Source organism: Saccharomyces mikatae (genome assembly GCF_947241705.1).
Source record: "Saccharomyces mikatae IFO 1815 strain IFO1815 genome assembly, chromosome: 9".
In the NCBI taxonomy this organism is placed as follows: domain Eukaryota; kingdom Fungi; phylum Ascomycota; class Saccharomycetes; order Saccharomycetales; family Saccharomycetaceae; genus Saccharomyces; species Saccharomyces mikatae.
The window spans coordinates 327,238-350,534 of record NC_079264.1 but is presented as its reverse complement, the minus strand read 5'-3'; the positions used below and the strand labels follow the sequence as shown (position 1 = coordinate 350,534).

The 23,297-nt window shown below is 35.0% G+C and overlaps 4 protein-coding genes and 2 non-coding genes across 6 annotated transcripts; 2 read left to right on the top strand and 4 right to left on the bottom strand.

The window, feature by feature from the left end:
* Nucleotides 1–50: 50 nt before the first annotated feature.
* TIR3 (Tir3p) lies at nt 51–758 on the bottom strand (the record flags this gene model as incomplete). The annotated part of the gene is made up of 1 exon (XM_056223248.1): nt 51–758. The coding sequence occupies one exon, from the start codon at nt 756–758 to the stop codon at nt 51–53; it is 708 nt and encodes a 235-aa protein (XP_056082859.1).
* Nucleotides 759–1,245: 487 nt separating this feature from the next.
* SMKI09G1530 (uncharacterized protein) lies at nt 1,246–1,455 on the bottom strand (the record flags this gene model as incomplete). Its single annotated transcript, XM_056223247.1, has 1 exon — nt 1,246–1,455. One exon carries the CDS (start codon nt 1,453–1,455, stop codon nt 1,246–1,248), a length of 210 nt encoding a protein of 69 aa, XP_056082858.1.
* Nucleotides 1,456–2,058: 603 nt separating this feature from the next.
* PDR11 (ATP-binding cassette multidrug transporter PDR11) lies at nt 2,059–6,288 on the top strand (the record flags this gene model as incomplete). Its single annotated transcript, XM_056223246.1, has 1 exon — nt 2,059–6,288. The coding sequence occupies one exon, from the start codon at nt 2,059–2,061 to the stop codon at nt 6,286–6,288; it is 4,230 nt and encodes a 1,409-aa protein (XP_056082857.1).
* Nucleotides 6,289–6,502: 214 nt separating this feature from the next.
* Nucleotides 6,503–8,395, bottom strand: MNT3 (alpha-1,3-mannosyltransferase MNT3; the record flags this gene model as incomplete). The annotated part of the gene is made up of 1 exon (XM_056223245.1): nt 6,503–8,395. The coding sequence occupies one exon, from the start codon at nt 8,393–8,395 to the stop codon at nt 6,503–6,505; it is 1,893 nt and encodes a 630-aa protein (XP_056082856.1).
* A 264-nt stretch (nt 8,396–8,659) lies between these two features.
* On the bottom strand, nt 8,660–8,732 carry Smki_9.trna8T. Its single transcript has one exon. It is a non-coding gene; the product is annotated as a tRNA-Thr (tRNA).
* A 14,445-nt stretch (nt 8,733–23,177) lies between these two features.
* On the top strand, nt 23,178–23,249 carry Smki_9.trna7D. The gene has a single exon. It is a non-coding gene; the product is annotated as a tRNA-Asp (tRNA).
* The last annotated feature ends 48 nt before the right edge of the window (nt 23,250–23,297 follow it).

The window sequence follows — 23,297 nt, the reverse complement described above, 5'->3', positions numbered from 1 at the left end:
ATTTATTTTTTACATATAGTATTTTATAATTTATCATTAATAAGTGATAATCATAATAGCATAGCGGCAGCACCAGCAATAGCAGCACCAACACCAGCGGAGAAGAAACCCATGTCCAAAGCTGCACCGGCATTCTTGGAAGTAGTGGAAGAAGAACCATTAGTGGATTTTTCTGCTGAAGAGGTGGCCTTTGCGGAAGAGGAAGAAGCCTTGGAAGAGGCAGCAGAAGAAGAAGCAGCGGAAGAAGAAGCTTTGGAAGAAGAAGCGGAAGAAGCAGCAGAAGAAGCAGCGGAAGAAGAAGCAGCGGAAGAAGAAGCAGCAGAAGAAGCAGCGGAAGAAGAAGCAGATGATTCGGAAGCCGAAGTAGAGGCAGCGTCAGATTCGGCAACAGTTTGACCTAAAGAAGTGATAGTGATACCTGCATTCTTTAAAGCAGAAATGATTTCAGGCTCTAGTCTGGAAGAGTACCATGGCACACGGAACATAGCAGTACTGATTTGAGCAAAGTCCATTTCTGTGAAATAACTAGTGTAAGAATCATCGGTGGCAGTAGTCATATGTTGGTAAACATCCAAAACACCAGTTGGCAGACTAAAGTTTGGATCGTTATATGCCAAAGACATGTATTGTTGCAGATTGGCCTTGACGTCTTCCAAGATAGCATTGAATTCCACAATTTCATATTGACCAATAGCGGAAACCAATTGAGTTGAGACGGCAGCGACAGCTAGTAGAGTAGCAATTTTAGTGAAAGACATTGTTGTGTGTGGGCGGTTGAACAATTGGGATCTGGAAGATTCAAAGAAAATATCAAACAGAAAGCGAGAAAATTATTACCAAAGGAAATAAGATGTGGTGAAAATAATTGTACACTCCACGAAAGAATATATGTATATATATATTCATATGTGCGTATACAGGTTTGCTAAGCGGAAACCTGCAGTTCATTCCAGGAGCCTTCTAAAAATGCCTACAGAAAATCATTGGTAAACAAGAACAATAGACTGCGCGAAGGCACGAGAATTTAAGAAATGTCCGCAGAAAGGGATAGTGTACACGTTCCTATCGTTCCATTGTAGTTTACAATCTCTGTTTTAAGTCATGATCTCCTAGTAACCTCGCTTACCAAACAGTTTTTTTTCCCGCAAGGCGAAGTACGCATCGTATAAACCTAATGTCTCGTATGGGTGATATATGGCAGAAGCTAGTTTCTCGTTCAAAGGAAACGACAAGCAAATTGAACTTCTAACCTTGCCACCAATCTGACCATTTTCTCACAGCGTATAAAAAATGTTGAAAAAGCAACCTATTAGACCAGGAAAGCACAACCTTTGAAGTGGTGCAATGCACATAAAAACTCACATACATAAATACACAGACACACAGACACACACACGCACACACTTTCTTTCTCTCACCGACTACGTTCAAATGCTCCTTTATGTGACGTGACATATTAACATTAGCTTAGAAGCATAATGTACATGTAGACACGCACTCTCCCCTTCAACTTTTTCCTGTTCAGTTCCTCCTTCTCCTGTTTCTCCAGGGGAAGGCACCATCTAGAAAAATACCTGACCCGCTTTATGCAAGGGATACCTCCGCAGCTTTCTAGGCCTGTCCTCGTTTAGGCACCATGGAGAGAATTTACCGCAGAGAAGCGCCACATTGAGGTCTACTTCTTTTTCCTATAGTGCCTATTGGCGTCGTTTGAGACCATTGCCGTTAAATTTGATAACACCTTGGTACGGCATTTTGTTCGACCATGATTCTTTCGAGTCTTTGGATCTCCTGGATTGGAAACAAGATTTCCTTCATAGGCAAAACAGATGCTACGGTACGAAGCATTTCGCGCAGATCCTCCTCTCACTTATATAAAACAATCATACAGCATCGTAAAACTCTCAGCTCTTTTAGCCTAATAATAGTATTGTTATACACTTAGACCCTTTTCTATTTAGTTCGTAAACGGGGTGGAGAAAGAACTTGCATACTGTAGCAAAAAAATTTACAAACTAAACAGGGTAGAGTAAAAATTAGAAAAGTAACGCCTCGCGGATGTCTCTTTCCAAATATTTCAATCCAATTCCTGACGCTTCGGTCACTTTTGATGGAGCCACCGTTCAATTAGAGGACTCTCTCGGCACTGTTCAAAACGATGGAGAGTCCATATCGGAATCCAAAAACGTAGATCATTTAGAAATTTGCGACATCACTTTTCGTGCGAATGAAGGTGAAGTCATCTTAGTATTGGGGAACCCAACATCAGCGCTCTTCAAAGGTTTATTCCATGGTCACAAACATCTGAAGTACTCACCTGAGGGGTCTATTAGATTCAAAGACAATGAATACAAGCAGTTTGCTGCCAAATGTCCTCATCAGATCATTTATAACAACGAACAAGATATCCACTTCCCATATCTGACGGTGGAGCAAACCATTGATTTTGCATTAAGTTGTAAATTTCGTATTCCTAAGCAGGAGCGTATTGAAATGAGAAACGTGTTACTAAAAGAATTCGGGTTGTCGCACGTAAGGAAGACATATGTCGGGAATGACTACGTTCGTGGTGTTTCTGGCGGTGAAAGAAAACGTATCTCTATCATTGAAACCTTTATCGCTAATGGTTCTGTGTACCTATGGGACAACTCGACAAAAGGCTTAGATTCTGCCACCGCGTTGGAATTTCTTTCCATCACGCAGAAGATGGCGAAAGCCACAAGATCGGTGAATTTTGTCAAAATTTCTCAAGCTAGTGACAAAATTGTTAGCAAATTTGACAAGATCCTTATGCTTAGTGATTCATTCCAGGTATTTTATGGAACCATAGACGAATGTTTGAGCCATTTCCATGATACTTTGCAGATAAAGAAAAACCCTAACGATTGCATTATCGAATATTTAACATCAATCTTGAATTTCAAATTCAAGGAAACGAAAAATTCCATTATCGGTCTTGATACACCATCTGTTGTCTCAGCAGAAAATCGAGCGTTGAACATTAATAATGAAACAGATTTGCATACACTATGGGTTCAATCTCCATACTATAAAAACTGGAAGACAAAAACTTCAAAAACAATACAAGAATGCACTAGAAAGGATGTCAATCCAGATGACATTTCTCCCATTTTTAGCATTCCATTAGTAGCGCAACTAAAAACGTGTACTGTAAGAGCGTTTCAAAGAATCATTGGTGACAAAAATTACTTGATCTCTCAATTGATTTCTGTTATAGTACAGTCCTTGGTGATTGGGTCTCTTTTTTATAATATTCCACTAACAACAATTGGGTCATTTTCAAGAGGATCTTTAACTTTTTTTTCCATCCTGTTCTTTACATTCCTTTCTTTGGCTGACATGCCTGCTTCCTTTCAGAGGCTTCCCGTTGTCCGTAAGCACGTCCAACTTCATTTTTATTATAATTGGGTGGAAACGTTAGCGACAAACTTTTTTGACTGCTGCTCTAAATTTATACTCGTGGTTGTTTTCACCATCATACTTTACTTTTTAGCTCACTTGCAATACAATGCCGCTAGGTTTTTCATCTTTTTGCTATTCCTTTCTGTCTACAACTTTTGCATGGTGTCACTATTTGCCTTGACCGCTTTGATCGCTCCGACTTTATCAATGGCAAACCTTTTAGCCGGAATTTTACTGCTAGCCATTGCCATGTATGCGTCTTATGTTATTTACATGAAAGATATGCACCCATGGTTTATCTGGATTGCATACTTGAATCCTGCTATGTTTGCAATGGAAGCTATACTAAGCAACGAATTGTTCAACCTAAAGCTAGACTGTCACGAAAGCATTATTCCTAGAGGTGAATATTATGACAACATATCATTTAGTCATAAAGCTTGTGCTTGGCAAGGTGCTACCCTAGGTAACAATTACGTAAGAGGCCATGATTATCTAAAAAGTGGGCTAAAGTACAGTTACAACCACGTATGGAGAAATTTCGGCATTATTATCGGGTTTCTGTGTTTCTTTCTATTCTGTTCTTTGCTAGCCGCCGAATATATTACACCTCTCTTCACGAGAGAAAACTTGTTACGTTGGAATTGCTATCTTAAAAGATATTGTCCCTATATAAGTAGCAGGAATAAAAAAGGAAATTACAATGCTAAAAATACTGGAATAAGAATTCCTAAGTCCCCAGTAGCAAATTTTTCCACTTCATCCTCATCTATACCATCCGTCTCTCATCAGTACGACACTGATTACAATATCAAGCATCCTGATGATGAAAATGTTAATAACCACGCTAAGGAATCCGTAGCTATGGAAACACATAAGCACGTCATTTCTTGGAAAAATATCAATTATACCATTGGAGACAAAAAATTAATTAGCGACGCTTCCGGTTATATAAGTTCTGGGTTAACTGCCTTAATGGGCGAGTCTGGTGCTGGTAAAACGACTTTGTTAAATGTTTTATCTCAAAGAACTGAAAGTGGTGTTGTAACTGGTGAATTATTAATCGATGGCCGACCATTAACAGATATTGATGCTTTCAGAAGAAGTATCGGGTTCGTTCAGCAGCAAGATGTACACTTAGAGCTTTTAACTGTAAAAGAGTCTTTGGAAATTTCCTGCGTTCTAAGAGGTGATGGTGACAAAGAGTATTTAGGGGTTGTTAGTAACCTATTAAAATTACCTTCGGGAAAACTTGTTACCGATTTATCTCCAACTCAAAGAAAATTATTATCTATCGGTGTTGAACTGGTTACTAAACCTTCTCTGTTATTATTTCTAGATGAACCTACTTCAGGATTAGATGCTGAAGCAGCTTTGACTATTGTTCAATTCTTGAAAAAACTTTCAATGCAAGGGCAGGCAATATTATGTACTATTCACCAACCTAGCAAAAGTGTTATCAGCTATTTTGACAACATCTACTTACTAAAAAGAGGGGGTGAATGTGTCTATTTTGGTTCATTAACAGATGCCTGTGACTACTTTGTAGCTCACGATGAATGCTTAACTTTTGATAAAGAAATGGATAATCCAGCCGATTTTATTATTGACGTTGTTGGTAGTGGGAGTACCAATATAGAAATCGATGATGTAGAAAAGTCAACCTCCAGTAAATTCGACGAGCAGACATCCTGTCAAAGACAGGCAAGTTCTTCAACCAACTGGGCTGCACTTTGGGAATCCTCTTATGAGAAGGTGAGAATTGCCGATAATTTAAGTTTATTGGAAGAAGAAGCCAGAAACTCTGGTGTTGATTTCACTACATCCGTATGGAGTCCACCCTCATATATGGAACAGATAAAATTAATTACCAGAAGACAATATATTTGTACTAGAAGGGACATGGCTTACGTTTTCGCCAAATATGCTCTAAATGCTGGCGCTGGACTATTCATTGGGTTCTCCTTTTGGAGAACAAAGCATAATATAAGCGGTTTGCAAGATGCTATTTTCTTATGTTTCATGATGCTTTGTGTTTCCTCCCCTTTAATCAATCAGGTACAAGATAAAGCTTTACAATCTAAGGAAGTCTATATTGCTAGGGAGGCAAGATCTAATACTTATCATTGGACTGTCCTTTTGATTGCTCAGACTATTGTCGAATTGCCATTGGCAATCTCTAGCTCCACGTTATTTTTTCTGTGTTGCTACTTCTGTTGTGGTTTTGAATCTTCTGCTCGAGTAGCTGGCGTCTTTTACTTGAATTATATTTTGTTTGCCATGTATTATTTATCATTTGGACTATGGCTTCTATATTCTGCACCCGATTTACAAACTGCTGCTGTCTTTGTTGCGTTCTTATATAGTTTTACAGCTTCCTTTTGTGGTGTCATGCAGCCTTACTCGTTATTTCCAAGATTTTGGACATTCATGTACAGAGTCTCACCGTACACATATTTCATTGAGACCTTCGTTAGCTTACTTCTTCATGATAGAAAAGTAAACTGCTTAACAAGTGAAATGGTGCCAAGCCAACCTTTAACAGGTCAAAATTGTGGTCAATTTATGAAGCCCTTTATTGACGAGTTTGGTGGGAAACTATACATCAACAATACATTTACTGTCTGCGCGTATTGCATGTATACTGTCGGGGATGATTTTCTGGCTCAAGAAAATATGAGTTATCATCATAGATGGAGAAATTTTGGTTTGGAATGGGTTTTCATCTGCTTTAACCTTGCTGCCATGTTTGTGGGCTTCTACTTAACCTACATTAAAAAAATCTGGCCTTCTGTGATTAGCGGCATCAAAAAGTGTATTCCATCCATGAGAAAATCCAAAAATACAGATAAAGCAAGTCTGTAGACAGTGAAAATGTGTTTTCCAAAATATTTGGCGCCTTCCTTTATTAGTCAATAAGTGTTATTCGCCGTTGTAATATTCTTGCCTGTAATTAATTGTTCATTATTCCACTCCCAAATCATATTCAAAATTAATGTCTAACCATTAATCAGATTATATATGTTCCATACTTAATAAATATTAATACCCTCATTTTTTTTCTCTTTTATTTTTTTTTCTAACTAGCATTCCAGATTCTAGAAATACCATTGATATATTCTGATTTCTCGCTGGTGAATCTGATAACACGACCTAAATCAATTTTAGAGTTTGCTTGTTTTTCACCTTTAGCATAGGCACAGTACATATAATTCGAACATTCCTTGATTTGGATCCACGGATTAACAGAAACATCAGGGATGATCAGCCCCTCTACATTCAGTGGAGCATCGTATAGCCGCTGTAACTCTGCAGCTTCCTTATACCTACTCTTGAAATACTCTGGTTCTTTATTAAAGTCATCTGCTGCGCTGTTTGAGAATTTGCAAGTCTTCAATCCACCGTTTATCCATAATAATTGATTTTTAGAGTCACTATGTGCAATCTGTGCAGAACAAATGTAATAATTTCTGCTTGGACCACCGTCATCATTTACGGACTGTTCAATAACAGGACCAATTATACCACCATCAACGGGGTTGATAGAATAATCTTGACCGGCATACAGTTGACCTAGCCAAAATATTTCTTTGTCACCATAGACACACCTTTGCAACTTTCCGTTCAAATTGAACATAAAAGACATCAGTAGTCCATTTAATTTTTCAAGTTTGTTGACTACCACCAAACCACTATCAACATGATGTAGTTGTAATTTTTTAAAGAAGTTGTAATACACTGAAGCTTCTTCAGAGTTTATGGAAGAGAACGGCAAGGACGAATCGAAGATTAGCTTGCTGCCGATCGATTTGCGTTCTTGTCCAGATGGTTCTACTTCCCTCAGCATTTCGATGCAATATGAAAAAGTCTGTTCGCTCTTCATAACCCTATCCTTGAACAAAAGTATCCCGCTTTGTCTGTAAGAAGGAGAGTCAAAAAAGTAATCAGATTCCACAAAGGGTACCACATCAGCATCCAACAAGATGTATTCTTTAAATGTGTTGAATAAAGTGGCAACCCATTTATTCTGAAAGAAAGAAATATATTTCTTTGAAAATTCAGTGTCAAGCACAGTAGAACAATCTACTAAGTAGACCTTTTGTTTCGCTTCTTTCGCGATCTTAGATATTTCAGCAATGGATTCTGTTGACAATCCCTCTCCTGTGGTGATAATCTGAAACGGTAATTCGTTCCTTAAAAAATCCATCACTTTTAACTGTTTTAAAAATAAAGGAACATCCTTTTCAGCAAATGTCAAGACAAAGCCTCTTCCTTCACTCAAGCTATTCCAGTTGGACCAGAAATTTCCATTAAAAGTTGATGGTTCCATATCAATTTCGGGTGCCGGTACTAACTCTCCCGTCGTTAAATCTGTGATAACTGGCCACATTACAATTTTCGACTCCTTGCTGGTTTTTTTCAAAAATGGAAATATTTTGTTTTGCAAATCGTAAGGATTTACGGTTGAGTTTTCGAATATTTTAGTAGGGTCTAATTGACCTGACAAAAAGCAATAATCATATGTCCTTAATCGTTCACCTAATAGCGACGCCAACGTGTTGTCTATTCCATCAACGTTATGAAAATCTACGGTTTGCGCATTATCCCAATGGGGATCAATTTTATATAGTACTTCAAAAATGTAACGGCACTTGTCCCGCTTGAGTATTTCATTCTTTGCTAATTGCGTCAGCAGTACACGCTCATTATAAGGAGTTCTATTCAAAGAGGGTAAAAGGTGGGCAAGTAATCGTTTTATAAAATTTTCGGGTTCTATTTGTCGTTGCCTTTCCTCAATCCAACGAAACACAGATGATTCAACAGCTGTTCTTTCACCTTCAATATTGTTCGCTTTAGCTGATGATGGTGCATGTCGACTCGCAGAGAAAATAAGGTATGAAAAAAAAAAAAAGAGCAAAAATATTACTGATCGTCTTATGATCAATCTTCTTGATTTTAAGGATTTGAGCATGCCTGGAAAAACGCGATTGCAGATTGTCTTTGATCTCCTTGATACGGGGCTCGTACCTAAGTGATGGACGTAGAGAACTTTGGTTAATACCTAAGATGCAGAATAATACTATAGCCAAAGATTTTATAGTTCTAAAGAATCTGTTGATGCCACTTTAGAATGAATTACGGTTAACAGTTATTTCAAAGGTTTCCATCTACGTGATCGCTAATTAGATTTTTCATCATCGATACTTTCTTGAAAAAAAAGTTCAATAAAAAATAATGCTTCCAATCGGAGTTGAACCGATGATCTCCACATTACTAGTGTGGCGCCTTACCAACTTGGCCATAGAAGCCCCTAATCGTTAGGTTGTTGTAACTTAAGAGGAGATACGTCAGTATGACAATACATAATCCTAAACGTTCATAAAACACATATGAACAATTTTATAACGAACAGATTGAGCAACATAAAGTAAAACTCTGTTTCCCTAACCAAATGTAAATATAACTGAATGAGATAATAGTGGAGTTTGTTGGAATGAAAATCAACTATCGTCTATCAACTAGTAGTCATACTACTAGTACATTATCATATACGGTGTTATAAGATGACATAAGTTATGAGAAGCGGTCATCGAAATAAGTGGAAGCTGAAATGCAAGGATTGATAATGTAATAGGATAATGACTGACAAATATAAAATGACAATAAAAGCATATACAGAATTATGTAGAATTACGAGTTCCATTTATTGGATTCCTATATCCTCGAGGAGAACTTCTAGTATATCTACATACCTAATATTATTGCCTTTATCAACAATGGAATCCCAACAATCATCTTAAAATTCACCGATCTCTCAGAGTTTGAGATAATAGTGGAGTTTGATGTAATTGTTGGGATTCCATTTTTTATAAGGCAATAATATTAGGTATGTAGATATACTAGAAGTTCTCCTCAGGGATTTAGGAATCCATAAAAGGGAATCTGCAATTCTACACAATTCTATAAACATTATTATCATTGTTTTATATGTTGTTATTCATTTATCCTATTACATTATCAATCCTTGCGTTTCAGCTTCCACTAATTTAGATGACCGCTTCTCATAACTTATGTCATCTTATAACACCGTATATGATAATGTACTAGTAGTATGACTACTAGTTAGTAGATAATAGTTGATTTATATTACAACAATTTTATATATTGTCAGTCATTATTTTATTACATTATGAATCCTTGCATTTCAGCTTCCACTTATTTCGATGACCGCTTCTAGTAACTTATGTCATCTTCTAACACCGTATATGATAATGTACTAGTAGTATGAATACTAGTTGCTAGACGATAGTTGATTTTCATCCTGTTGGAATGCCTAAGTTCTCTGTTTAATTTTTTTCTACAGTTAACCGAGCTGTGGAATTCCGATTTACAGTACTTACAATTTCTTTCTGAATAATAAGAGTCATTTGAACTCAAGTCCATTGCTGTTTCAATTACAATATTGATTAAAATTTCTTCAGTTCTCTCATTTTTATCAATTGAGTATATGTGTAAACGTTGTTTAACCGGATTTCTCAAAGATTCATGTAAGGTTCCAAGGATTGCCTCTTCTAAAATGTATGTAAGATTTGAACAATTTTGACAACATTTTGAAAGGATCCATTTTTCCATTAATACTAACTTTTGAAGTTCATTCATTAATGTTGGAATGAAAATCAACTATCGTCTATCAACTAGTAGTCATACTACTAGTACATTATCATATACGGTGTTAGAAGATGACATAAGTTATGAGAAGCCGTCATCGAAATAAGTGGAAGCTGAAATGCAAGGATTGATAATGTAATAGGATAATGACTGACAAATATAAAATGACAATAAAAGCATATACAGAATTATGTAGAATTACGAGTTCCATTTATTGGATTCCTATATCCTCGAGGAGAACTTCTAGTATATCTACATACCTAATATTATTGCCTTTATCAACAATGGAATCCCAACAATCATCTTAAAATTCACCGATCTCTCAGAGTTTGAGATAATAGTGGAGTTTGATGTAATTGTTGGGATTCCATTTTTTATAAGGCAATAATATTAGGTATGTAGATATACTAGAAGTTCTCCTCAGGGATTTAGGAATCCATAAAAGGGAATCTGCAATTCTACACAATTCTATAAACATTATTATCATTGTTTTATATGTTGTTATTCATTTATCCTATTACATTATCAATCCTTGCGTTTCAGCTTCCACTAATTTAGATGACCGCTTCTCATAACTTATGTCATCTTATAACACCGTATATGATAATGTACTAGTAGTATGACTACTAGTTAGTAGATAATAGTTGATTTATATTACAACAATTTTATATATTGTCAGTCATTATTTTATTACATTATGAATCCTTGCATTTCAGCTTCCACTTATTTCGATGACCGCTTCTAGTAACTTATGTCATCTTCTAACACCGTATATGATAATGTACTAGTAGTATGAATACTAGTTGCTAGACGATAGTTGATTTTCATCCTGTTGGAATGCCTAAGTTCTCTGTTTAATTTTTTTCTACAGTTAACCGAGCTGTGGAATTCCGATTTACAGTACTTACAATTTCTTTCTGAATAATAAGAGTCATTTGAACTCAAGTCCATTGCTGTTTCAATTACAATATTGATTAAAATTTCTTCAGTTCTCTCATTTTTATCAATTGAGTATATGTGTAAACGTTGTTTAACCGGATTTCTCAAAGATTCATGTAAGGTTCCAAGGATTGCCTCTTCTAAAATGTATGTAAGATTTGAACAATTTTGACAACATTTTGAAAGGATCCATTTTTCCATTAATACTAACTTTTGAAGTTCATTCATTAATGTTGGAATGAAAATCAACTATCGTCTATCAACTAGTAGTCATACTACTAGTACATTATCATATACGGTGTTAGAAGATGACATAAGTTATGAGAAGCCGTCATCGAAATAAGTGGAAGCTGAAATGCAAGGATTGATAATGTAATAGGATAATGACTGACAAATATAAAATGACAATAAAAGCATATACAGAATTATGTAGAATTACGAGTTCCATTTATTGGATTCCTATATCCTCGAGGAGAACTTCTAGTATATCTACATACCTAATATTATTGCCTTTATCAACAATGGAATCCCAACAATCATCTTAAAATTCACCGATCTCTCAGAGTTTGAGATAATAGTGGAGTTTGATGTAATTGTTGGGATTCCATTTTTTATAAGGCAATAATATTAGGTATGTAGATATACTAGAAGTTCTCCTCAGGGATTTAGGAATCCATAAAAGGGAATCTGCAATTCTACACAATTCTATAAACATTATTATCATTGTTTTATATGTTGTTATTCATTTATCCTATTACATTATCAATCCTTGCGTTTCAGCTTCCACTAATTTAGATGACCGCTTCTCATAACTTATGTCATCTTATAACACCGTATATGATAATGTACTAGTAGTATGACTACTAGTTAGTAGATAATAGTTGATTTATATTACAACAATTTTATATATTGTCAGTCATTATTTTATTACATTATGAATCCTTGCATTTCAGCTTCCACTTATTTCGATGACCGCTTCTAGTAACTTATGTCATCTTCTAACACCGTATATGATAATGTACTAGTAGTATGAATACTAGTTGCTAGACGATAGTTGATTTTCATCCTGTTGGAATGCCTAAGTTCTCTGTTTAATTTTTTTCTACAGTTAACCGAGCTGTGGAATTCCGATTTACAGTACTTACAATTTCTTTCTGAATAATAAGAGTCATTTGAACTCAAGTCCATTGCTGTTTCAATTACAATATTGATTAAAATTTCTTCAGTTCTCTCATTTTTATCAATTGAGTATATGTGTAAACGTTGTTTAACCGGATTTCTCAAAGATTCATGTAAGGTTCCAAGGATTGCCTCTTCTAAAATGTATGTAAGATTTGAACAATTTTGACAACATTTTGAAAGGATCCATTTTTCCATTAATACTAACTTTTGAAGTTCATTCATTAATGTTGGAATGAAAATCAACTATCGTCTATCAACTAGTAGTCATACTACTAGTACATTATCATATACGGTGTTAGAAGATGACATAAGTTATGAGAAGCCGTCATCGAAATAAGTGGAAGCTGAAATGCAAGGATTGATAATGTAATAGGATAATGACTGACAAATATAAAATGACAATAAAAGCATATACAGAATTATGTAGAATTACGAGTTCCATTTATTGGATTCCTATATCCTCGAGGAGAACTTCTAGTATATCTACATACCTAATATTATTGCCTTTATCAACAATGGAATCCCAACAATCATCTTAAAATTCACCGATCTCTCAGAGTTTGAGATAATAGTGGAGTTTGATGTAATTGTTGGGATTCCATTTTTTATAAGGCAATAATATTAGGTATGTAGATATACTAGAAGTTCTCCTCAGGGATTTAGGAATCCATAAAAGGGAATCTGCAATTCTACACAATTCTATAAACATTATTATCATTGTTTTATATGTTGTTATTCATTTATCCTATTACATTATCAATCCTTGCGTTTCAGCTTCCACTAATTTAGATGACCGCTTCTCATAACTTATGTCATCTTATAACACCGTATATGATAATGTACTAGTAGTATGACTACTAGTTAGTAGATAATAGTTGATTTATATTACAACAATTTTATATATTGTCAGTCATTATTTTATTACATTATGAATCCTTGCATTTCAGCTTCCACTTATTTCGATGACCGCTTCTAGTAACTTATGTCATCTTCTAACACCGTATATGATAATGTACTAGTAGTATGAATACTAGTTGCTAGACGATAGTTGATTTTCATCCTGTTGGAATGCCTAAGTTCTCTGTTTAATTTTTTTCTACAGTTAACCGAGCTGTGGAATTCCGATTTACAGTACTTACAATTTCTTTCTGAATAATAAGAGTCATTTGAACTCAAGTCCATTGCTGTTTCAATTACAATATTGATTAAAATTTCTTCAGTTCTCTCATTTTTATCAATTGAGTATATGTGTAAACGTTGTTTAACCGGATTTCTCAAAGATTCATGTAAGGTTCCAAGGATTGCCTCTTCTAAAATGTATGTAAGATTTGAACAATTTTGACAACATTTTGAAAGGATCCATTTTTCCATTAATACTAACTTTTGAAGTTCATTCATTAATGTTGGAATGAAAATCAACTATCGTCTATCAACTAGTAGTCATACTACTAGTACATTATCATATACGGTGTTAGAAGATGACATAAGTTATGAGAAGCCGTCATCGAAATAAGTGGAAGCTGAAATGCAAGGATTGATAATGTAATAGGATAATGACTGACAAATATAAAATGACAATAAAAGCATATACAGAATTATGTAGAATTACGAGTTCCATTTATTGGATTCCTATATCCTCGAGGAGAACTTCTAGTATATCTACATACCTAATATTATTGCCTTTATCAACAATGGAATCCCAACAATCATCTTAAAATTCACCGATCTCTCAGAGTTTGAGATAATAGTGGAGTTTGATGTAATTGTTGGGATTCCATTTTTTATAAGGCAATAATATTAGGTATGTAGATATACTAGAAGTTCTCCTCAGGGATTTAGGAATCCATAAAAGGGAATCTGCAATTCTACACAATTCTATAAACATTATTATCATTGTTTTATATGTTGTTATTCATTTATCCTATTACATTATCAATCCTTGCGTTTCAGCTTCCACTAATTTAGATGACCGCTTCTCATAACTTATGTCATCTTATAACACCGTATATGATAATGTACTAGTAGTATGACTACTAGTTAGTAGATAATAGTTGATTTATATTACAACAATTTTATATATTGTCAGTCATTATTTTATTACATTATGAATCCTTGCATTTCAGCTTCCACTTATTTCGATGACCGCTTCTAGTAACTTATGTCATCTTCTAACACCGTATATGATAATGTACTAGTAGTATGAATACTAGTTGCTAGACGATAGTTGATTTTCATCCTGTTGGAATGCCTAAGTTCTCTGTTTAATTTTTTTCTACAGTTAACCGAGCTGTGGAATTCCGATTTACAGTACTTACAATTTCTTTCTGAATAATAAGAGTCATTTGAACTCAAGTCCATTGCTGTTTCAATTACAATATTGATTAAAATTTCTTCAGTTCTCTCATTTTTATCAATTGAGTATATGTGTAAACGTTGTTTAACCGGATTTCTCAAAGATTCATGTAAGGTTCCAAGGATTGCCTCTTCTAAAATGTATGTAAGATTTGAACAATTTTGACAACATTTTGAAAGGATCCATTTTTCCATTAATACTAACTTTTGAAGTTCATTCATTAATGTTGGAATGAAAATCAACTATCGTCTATCAACTAGTAGTCATACTACTAGTACATTATCATATACGGTGTTAGAAGATGACATAAGTTATGAGAAGCCGTCATCGAAATAAGTGGAAGCTGAAATGCAAGGATTGATAATGTAATAGGATAATGACTGACAAATATAAAATGACAATAAAAGCATATACAGAATTATGTAGAATTACGAGTTCCATTTATTGGATTCCTATATCCTCGAGGAGAACTTCTAGTATATCTACATACCTAATATTATTGCCTTTATCAACAATGGAATCCCAACAATCATCTTAAAATTCACCGATCTCTCAGAGTTTGAGATAATAGTGGAGTTTGATGTAATTGTTGGGATTCCATTTTTTATAAGGCAATAATATTAGGTATGTAGATATACTAGAAGTTCTCCTCAGGGATTTAGGAATCCATAAAAGGGAATCTGCAATTCTACACAATTCTATAAACATTATTATCATTGTTTTATATGTTGTTATTCATTTATCCTATTACATTATCAATCCTTGCGTTTCAGCTTCCACTAATTTAGATGACCGCTTCTCATAACTTATGTCATCTTATAACACCGTATATGATAATGTACTAGTAGTATGACTACTAGTTAGTAGATAATAGTTGATTTATATTACAACAATTTTATATATTGTCAGTCATTATTTTATTACATTATGAATCCTTGCATTTCAGCTTCCACTTATTTCGATGACCGCTTCTAGTAACTTATGTCATCTTCTAACACCGTATATGATAATGTACTAGTAGTATGAATACTAGTTGCTAGACGATAGTTGATTTTCATCCTGTTGGAATGCCTAAGTTCTCTGTTTAATTTTTTTCTACAGTTAACCGAGCTGTGGAATTCCGATTTACAGTACTTACAATTTCTTTCTGAATAATAAGAGTCATTTGAACTCAAGTCCATTGCTGTTTCAATTACAATATTGATTAAAATTTCTTCAGTTCTCTCATTTTTATCAATTGAGTATATGTGTAAACGTTGTTTAACCGGATTTCTCAAAGATTCATGTAAGGTTCCAAGGATTGCCTCTTCTAAAATGTATGTAAGATTTGAACAATTTTGACAACATTTTGAAAGGATCCATTTTTCCATTAATACTAACTTTTGAAGTTCATTCATTAATGTTGGAATGAAAATCAACTATCGTCTATCAACTAGTAGTCATACTACTAGTACATTATCATATACGGTGTTAGAAGATGACATAAGTTATGAGAAGCCGTCATCGAAATAAGTGGAAGCTGAAATGCAAGGATTGATAATGTAATAGGATAATGACTGACAAATATAAAATGACAATAAAAGCATATACAGAATTATGTAGAATTACGAGTTCCATTTATTGGATTCCTATATCCTCGAGGAGAACTTCTAGTATATCTATATACCTAATATTATTGCCTTTATCAAACAATGGAATCCCAACAATCATCTCAAAATTCGCCAAGCTCTCATGGTAGCGCCTGTGCTTCGGTTACTTCTACAGAAGTCCACACAAATCAAGATCCGTTAGACGTTTCAGCTTCCAAAATTCAAGAATTTGAGAAGGCTTCCACTAAGGCTCATTCTCAACAGACAACGACACCTCACTCGTCTGCTGTTCCAGAGAACCATCATCATGCCTCTCCTCCAGCTGATCAAGTACCATTGCCACAAGATGGGCCGCTCCCACAGCAGCGCATGATGACTCCCCAACAAGCCAATATTTCTGGTTGGCAGGTATACGGGCACCCAACTTTGATGCCGTATCCACCTTATCAAATGACACCCATGTATGTTCCATCTAAGTCAAACTCACAGTTTACACAATATTTACCACCTGATGGAACACATCGAAACACTTCATCACCCGAGTCCGAAAATTCATTTACTGATTCATCCTCAGCGAAGTCTAATATGACATCCACTAATAATTATGTCAGACCACCACCAATCTTAACCTCACCTAATGACTTCCTAAGTTGGGTTAAAACATACATTAAATTTTTGCAAAATTCAAATCTCGGTGATATTATTCCGACAACAACCGGAAAAGTAGTACGTCAGATGACAGATAATGAACTCACCTTCTTATGTCACACTTTTCAATTATTCGCTCCATCTCAGTTCCTACCCACCTGGGTCAAAGACATCCTATCTATTGATTATACGGATATCATGAAAATTCTGTCGAAAAGCATCGAAAAAATGCAATCTGATAATCAAGAGGCAAATGACATCGTGACACTCGCAAATTTGCAATATAATGGCAGTACGCCTGCAGAAGCATTTGAAACAAAAGTCACAAACATTATTGACAGACTAAATAACAATGGCATTCACATCAATAACAAAGTAGCATGCCAACTAATCATGAGAGGCCTATCTGGCGAATACAAATTTTTACGCTACACACGTCATCGATATCTAAATATGACAGTTGCTGAACTATTTTTAGACATCCATGCTATCTATGAAGAACAACAGGAATCAAGACGCAGCAAACCTTACAGGAGAAATCCGAGTGATGAGAGAAATGATTCTCGAACTTACATGAATACGACCAAACCCAAAGCTTTAACTCGAAGTTCCCAAAAAACAAATAATTCGAAATCAAGAACAGCCAGGGCTCATAACGTATTCACATCTAAAAACTCTCCCGGTACTGAGAACGATTCCATCAGTGAATCAACTACCGGACCGATTCAATTGAACAATAAGCACGACCTTCACCTTAGGCCAGAAACTTACTGAATCTATCATAAATCATACGAATCATTATGATGATGAACTTCCTGGACACCTTCTTCTTGATTCAGGAGCATCGCGAACCCTCATAAGATCCGCCCATCACATACACTCAGCATCACCTAATCCTGACATAAACGTAGTTGATGCTCAAAAAAGAAATATCCCGATTAACGCTGTTGGTGATCTTCAATTTCACTTCCAGGACGACACCAAAACATCAATAAAGGTATTGCACACCCCGAACATAGCCTATGACTTACTCAGTTTAAATGAACTGGCTGCAATAGATATTACAGCATGCTTTACCAAAAACGTATTAGAACGAGCTGACGGCACTGTACTTGCACCTATCGTAAAATATGGCGACTTTTACTGGGTATCTAAAAAATATTTGCTTCCATCGAATATCTCCATACCCACAATCAATAATGTTCACACAAGTGAGAGAACACACAAATATCCTTATCCTTTCATTCATCGGATGCTTGCACATGCCAATGCCCAGACAATTAGATATTCACTTAAAAAGAACACTATTACGTATTTTAATGAATCTGATGTTGATTGGTCTAGCGCTACTAATTATCAATGTCCCGATTGCTTAATCGGTAAAAGCACCAAACACAGACATATCAAAGGATCACGGCTAAAATACCAAAATTCATATGAACCTTTTCAATACCTACATACGGACATATTTGGCCCTGTTCACAACCTACCAAAGAGCGCACCATCCTATTTTATCTCATTCACTGATGAAAAAACCAAATTCCGTTGGGTTTATCCATTACATGACCGTCGCGAGGATTCTATTCTCGATGTCTTTACTACGATACTGGCTTTCATTAAAAACCAGTTTCAGTCTAATGTTCTGGTTATTCAAATGGACCGTGGTTCTGAGTACACTAACAAAACTCTCCATAAATTCCTTGAAAAAAATGGTATAACTCCATGTTATACAACCACAGCGGATTCCAGAGCCCATGGTATCGCTGAACGGCTAAACCGTACCCTATTAGATGACTGTCGTACCCAACTGCAATGTAGTGGTCTACCGAATCATCTATGGTTTTCAGCAGTCGAATTCTCTACTATCGTAAGGAACTCACTAGCTTCGCCTAAAAGCAAAAAATCTGCAAGACAACACGCTGGATTAGCAGGACTTGACATCAGTACTTTGTTACCTTTCGGTCAACCCGTCATAGTCAATAACCACAACCCTGACTCAAAAATTCACCCTCGTGGTATCACTGGCTATGCTCTACATCCATCTCGAAATTCTTATGGATATATCATCTATCTCCCATCCTTGAAGAAGACAGTAGATACGACTAATTACGTTATTCTTCAAGGCAAGGAATCCAGATTAGACCAATTCAATTACGACGCACTCACCTTCGATGACGATTTGAATCGTTTAACTGCTTCTTATCAATCGTTCATTGCGTCAAATGAGATCCAACAATCAAATGATCTCAACATAGAATCCGACCATGACTATCAATCTGACATTGAATTGAATCCTGACCACCAACGAAATGTACTTCCAAAAGTACCAATCCCCACTGACTCCCCACCTCCTTTAACTCATACTGAAGAATCAACGCCTATTTCTAAAACCAAGACTCGTGCACCCAGAGAAGTTGATCCAAACATATCTGAATCTAATATTCTTCCGTCTAAGAAGAGATCTAGCATCCCAAAAATTGCTGCTAACGACAGTACCGGTTCGGGTGGTATAAATCAATCAGATGTTCCTCTACTTACTCCTTTGTTCAAACCCGACACACAACATTCGTATCAAGCCAATACATCTAATGATTTCGGTGACTCAGACTCACAAAGTGACATTGATGCTGACTATAAGGGCGTGACGATACCCAGTTTGGGTGGTACCAGCAACAAAACTGATTTGCAGATAAGTGATCCAGAGACTGAGAAAAGGACTAAACACCGTCCACCTTCAATCGATGCTTATCCACTGAAAAAGGACTCATCGCACCATATTTCCCCTATAAAAACACCAGTTACTCGTCCCGAACAGAATATCGAGGAATCTATTATCGCTGATCTCCCTCTCCCTGATCTACCTCCAATACATACTACCGAATTCCCTGACCCATTTAAAGAACTTCCCCCGATCAATTCTCGTCAAACTAATTCCAGTTTGGGTGGTATGGATGACTCTAATATCTCCGCTACTACCAATAGCAAGAAAAGATCATTAGAAGATAATGAAACTGAAATTGAGGTATCACGAGACACATGGAATACAAAGAATATGCGTAGTTTAGAACCTCCAAGGTCAAAGAAACGAATACTGCTGATCGCAGCTGTAAAAACAGTAAAATCAATCAAACCGATACGAGCAACCTTAAGATATGACGAAGCAATCACATACAATAAAAATATTATAGAAAAGGAAAAATATATCGAAGCATATCAAAAAGAAATCAATCAACTACTAAAAATGAACACTTGGGATACAGACAGATATTATGACAGGGAAGATATAGACCCTAAAAGGGTAATAAACTCAATGTTTATCTTCAACAAGAAACGCGACGGAACTCATAAAGCTAGATTTGTTGCAAGAGGTGACGTTCAACATCCCGATACGTATGACTCAGGTATGCAATCCAACACTGTACACCATTATGCATTGATGACATCTCTGTCTCTAGCATTAGACAATGACTATTTTATTACACAATTAGATATATCCTCGGCGTACTTGTACGCAGACATTAAAGAAGAATTATACATAAGACCCCCACCACATTTGAGAATGAATAACAAGTTAATACGTTTGAGGAAATCACTTTATGGTTTGAAACAAAGTGGTGCAAACTGGTATGAAACTATTAAATCATATCTGATACAACAATGTAATATGAAAGAAGTTCGTGGATGGTCATGTGTATTTAAGAATAGTCAATTGACAATTTGCTTATTTGTTGATGATATGATATTATTTAGCAAGGACTTAAATGCAAATAAGAAAGTTATAGAAAAACTTAAGAGACAGTATGATACGAAGATTATAAACCTAGGTGAGGATAATGATGAAATACAATATGACATTCTCGGATTAGAAATCAAATATAAGAGAGGTAAATACATGAAGTTAGGTATGGAAAACTCTCTAACTGAAAAACTACCCAAAATAAACGTACCTTTGAACCCTAAAGGAAAGAAACTTGCTGCTCCAGGCCAACCAGGTCTTTACATAGACCAGGAAGAGCTAGAACTAGAAGAAGATGATTACAAAATGAAGGTACATGAAATGCAAAAACTAATAGGTCTAGCGTCATACGTTGGATATAAGTTTAGATTCGACCTATTATATTACATTAACACGCTTGCACAACATATACTATTTCCATCCAAGCAAGTGTTAGATATGACATATGAATTGATACAGTTCATATGGGATACGAGAGATAGACAACTAATATGGCACAAAAGCAAATCTGCTAAGCCAGCAAATAATTTAGTTGTTATAAGCGATGCCTCATACGGCAATCAACCGTATTATAAATCACAGATTGGCAACGTATTTCTACTTAATGGAAAGGTAATTGGAGGAAAGTCCACCAAGGCTTCATTGACATGTACTTCGACTACAGAAGCAGAAATACACGCAATAAGTGAATCTGTTCCGTTATTAAATAATCTAAGTTACCTCGTACAAGAACTTAACAAAAAACCAATTACTAAAGGATTACTTACTGACAGTAAATCTACAATCAGTATAGTTATGTCCAAAAATGAAGAGAAATTTAGAAACAGATTTTTTGGTACTAAAGCAATGAGACTCAGAGATGAAGTATCAGGAAATAATTTGCACGTATGCTATATCGAGACTAAAAAGAATATTGCAGACGTATTAACCAAACCTCTTCCAATAAAAACATTTAAACTACTAACAAACAAATGGATTCATTAGATCTATTACATTATGGGTGGTATGTTGGAATGAAAATCAACTATCGTCTATCAACTAGTAGTCATACTACTAGTACATTATCATATACGGTGTTAGAAGATGACATAAGTTATGAGAAGCCGTCATCGAAATAAGTGGAAGCTGAAATGCAAGGATTGATAATGTAATAGGATAATGACTGACAAATATAAAATGACAATAAAAGCATATACAGAATTATGTAGAATTACGAGTTCCATTTATTGGATTCCTATATCCTCGAGGAGAACTTCTAGTATATCTATATACCTAATATTATTGCCTTTATCAAACAATGGAATCCCAACAATCATCTCAAAATTCGCCAAGCTCTCAATTAACAAGTCAGTATTCATACAAGTTGTATCCACCAACACCTTTTGCCAAGCCTTTTGTCTTATTTCTCTACCATAAAGGCTTATGTATTTTTTCTTCAAGTCACGAATGATTCTAAAAATATCACTTGTGTTAATGTTCATTATATCAGGACTTTCATTTAAACCTTCTTTGATAACCTTACATAAGATTTCATTTTCACGAGAATCGATGTTTTTAATTTGTTGATCAAAAATGTCATCAAATTCGTACTTCTCAATGAATTGTTGAAAGCTGTTCAAGAAAACAGGAATATTTTCGATTTTAGTCATATTATGCTTAAATACCCAATCCTTAGGGTAAAATCTCCTATTTTTTAAGGTCAGAGTATCGAATAAATAATATGTCCCAGTTGAATCATTTCTTTCATGTAACCTTTTAACATCTTTATCGAAATCAATCGATTCTAATTTTCTTTTTAATCCAAGAATTACATTACTAGTTTTTTCAATTTTTTCATCGATTTCCATTAACTGATCGAGATTTGAAATATCGTCATCCTGTTTAACCTCATTTGTAATCTTATTCTTTTTAATGGTTAATTTGTTTAAAAATAATTCATACGTTTCTAAATCAATTAAGGCTTGCTTCCTCTGTTTGTCTTCAATAGCAGTATCGATAATAAATTTTTTAAATTCTTTAGTAGTATCTTGACTATTGACTCTTGATTGAACCTGCGTAGAAATGTTGTCGTCAGTAACATTTCTTGTTTCATCCCTCACTGGGATCGCCATGTTGATAATTAGTCGTTTAGTAAGTTGTAATAATTAAGAATGTTGATAATTAGTAGTTTAGTAAGTTGTAATAATTAAGAATAGTCGTTCCTTCTTAATTTATATAAGAGAGGTATATAAAACATACGCTGATTGGTTATATTAAACCAAAAGGTTCAGACATAAATCAGAGTGTTGATGATAAGAATTTAGTGTTAACTCATCTTCTTATATACTAAGTTCTGGACAATTAATAGATCTTTATCTTATTAGTGCAGGAAATTCTATAATTAGAATTTCCCTACTCCATTTAAATTGGTATCACCATAAGAATGTTAGTATTAATTTACTCAACATCATTAGTATCATGTTAAAGAATGTTCGTCATCAACTACAACAATTTATATGAATAAATGTATAGTAGTAATCACATATTCCAACATTTTCATTCCAACACGGTGTTAGAAGTAGAACAAGTAAGTTTTAGATCAGAAGTTCCCCTAGTAATTTGATAGTAGGTTCACTACATGACAAAATGTGAAAAACAGTCCGTGATAGTTTAATGGTCAGAATGGGCGCTTGTCGCGTGCCAGATCGGGGTTCAATTCCCCGTCGCGGAGATTTTTTTCTTTCAATAAAGAATAAATGACTTGTCGGAATACTAAGGG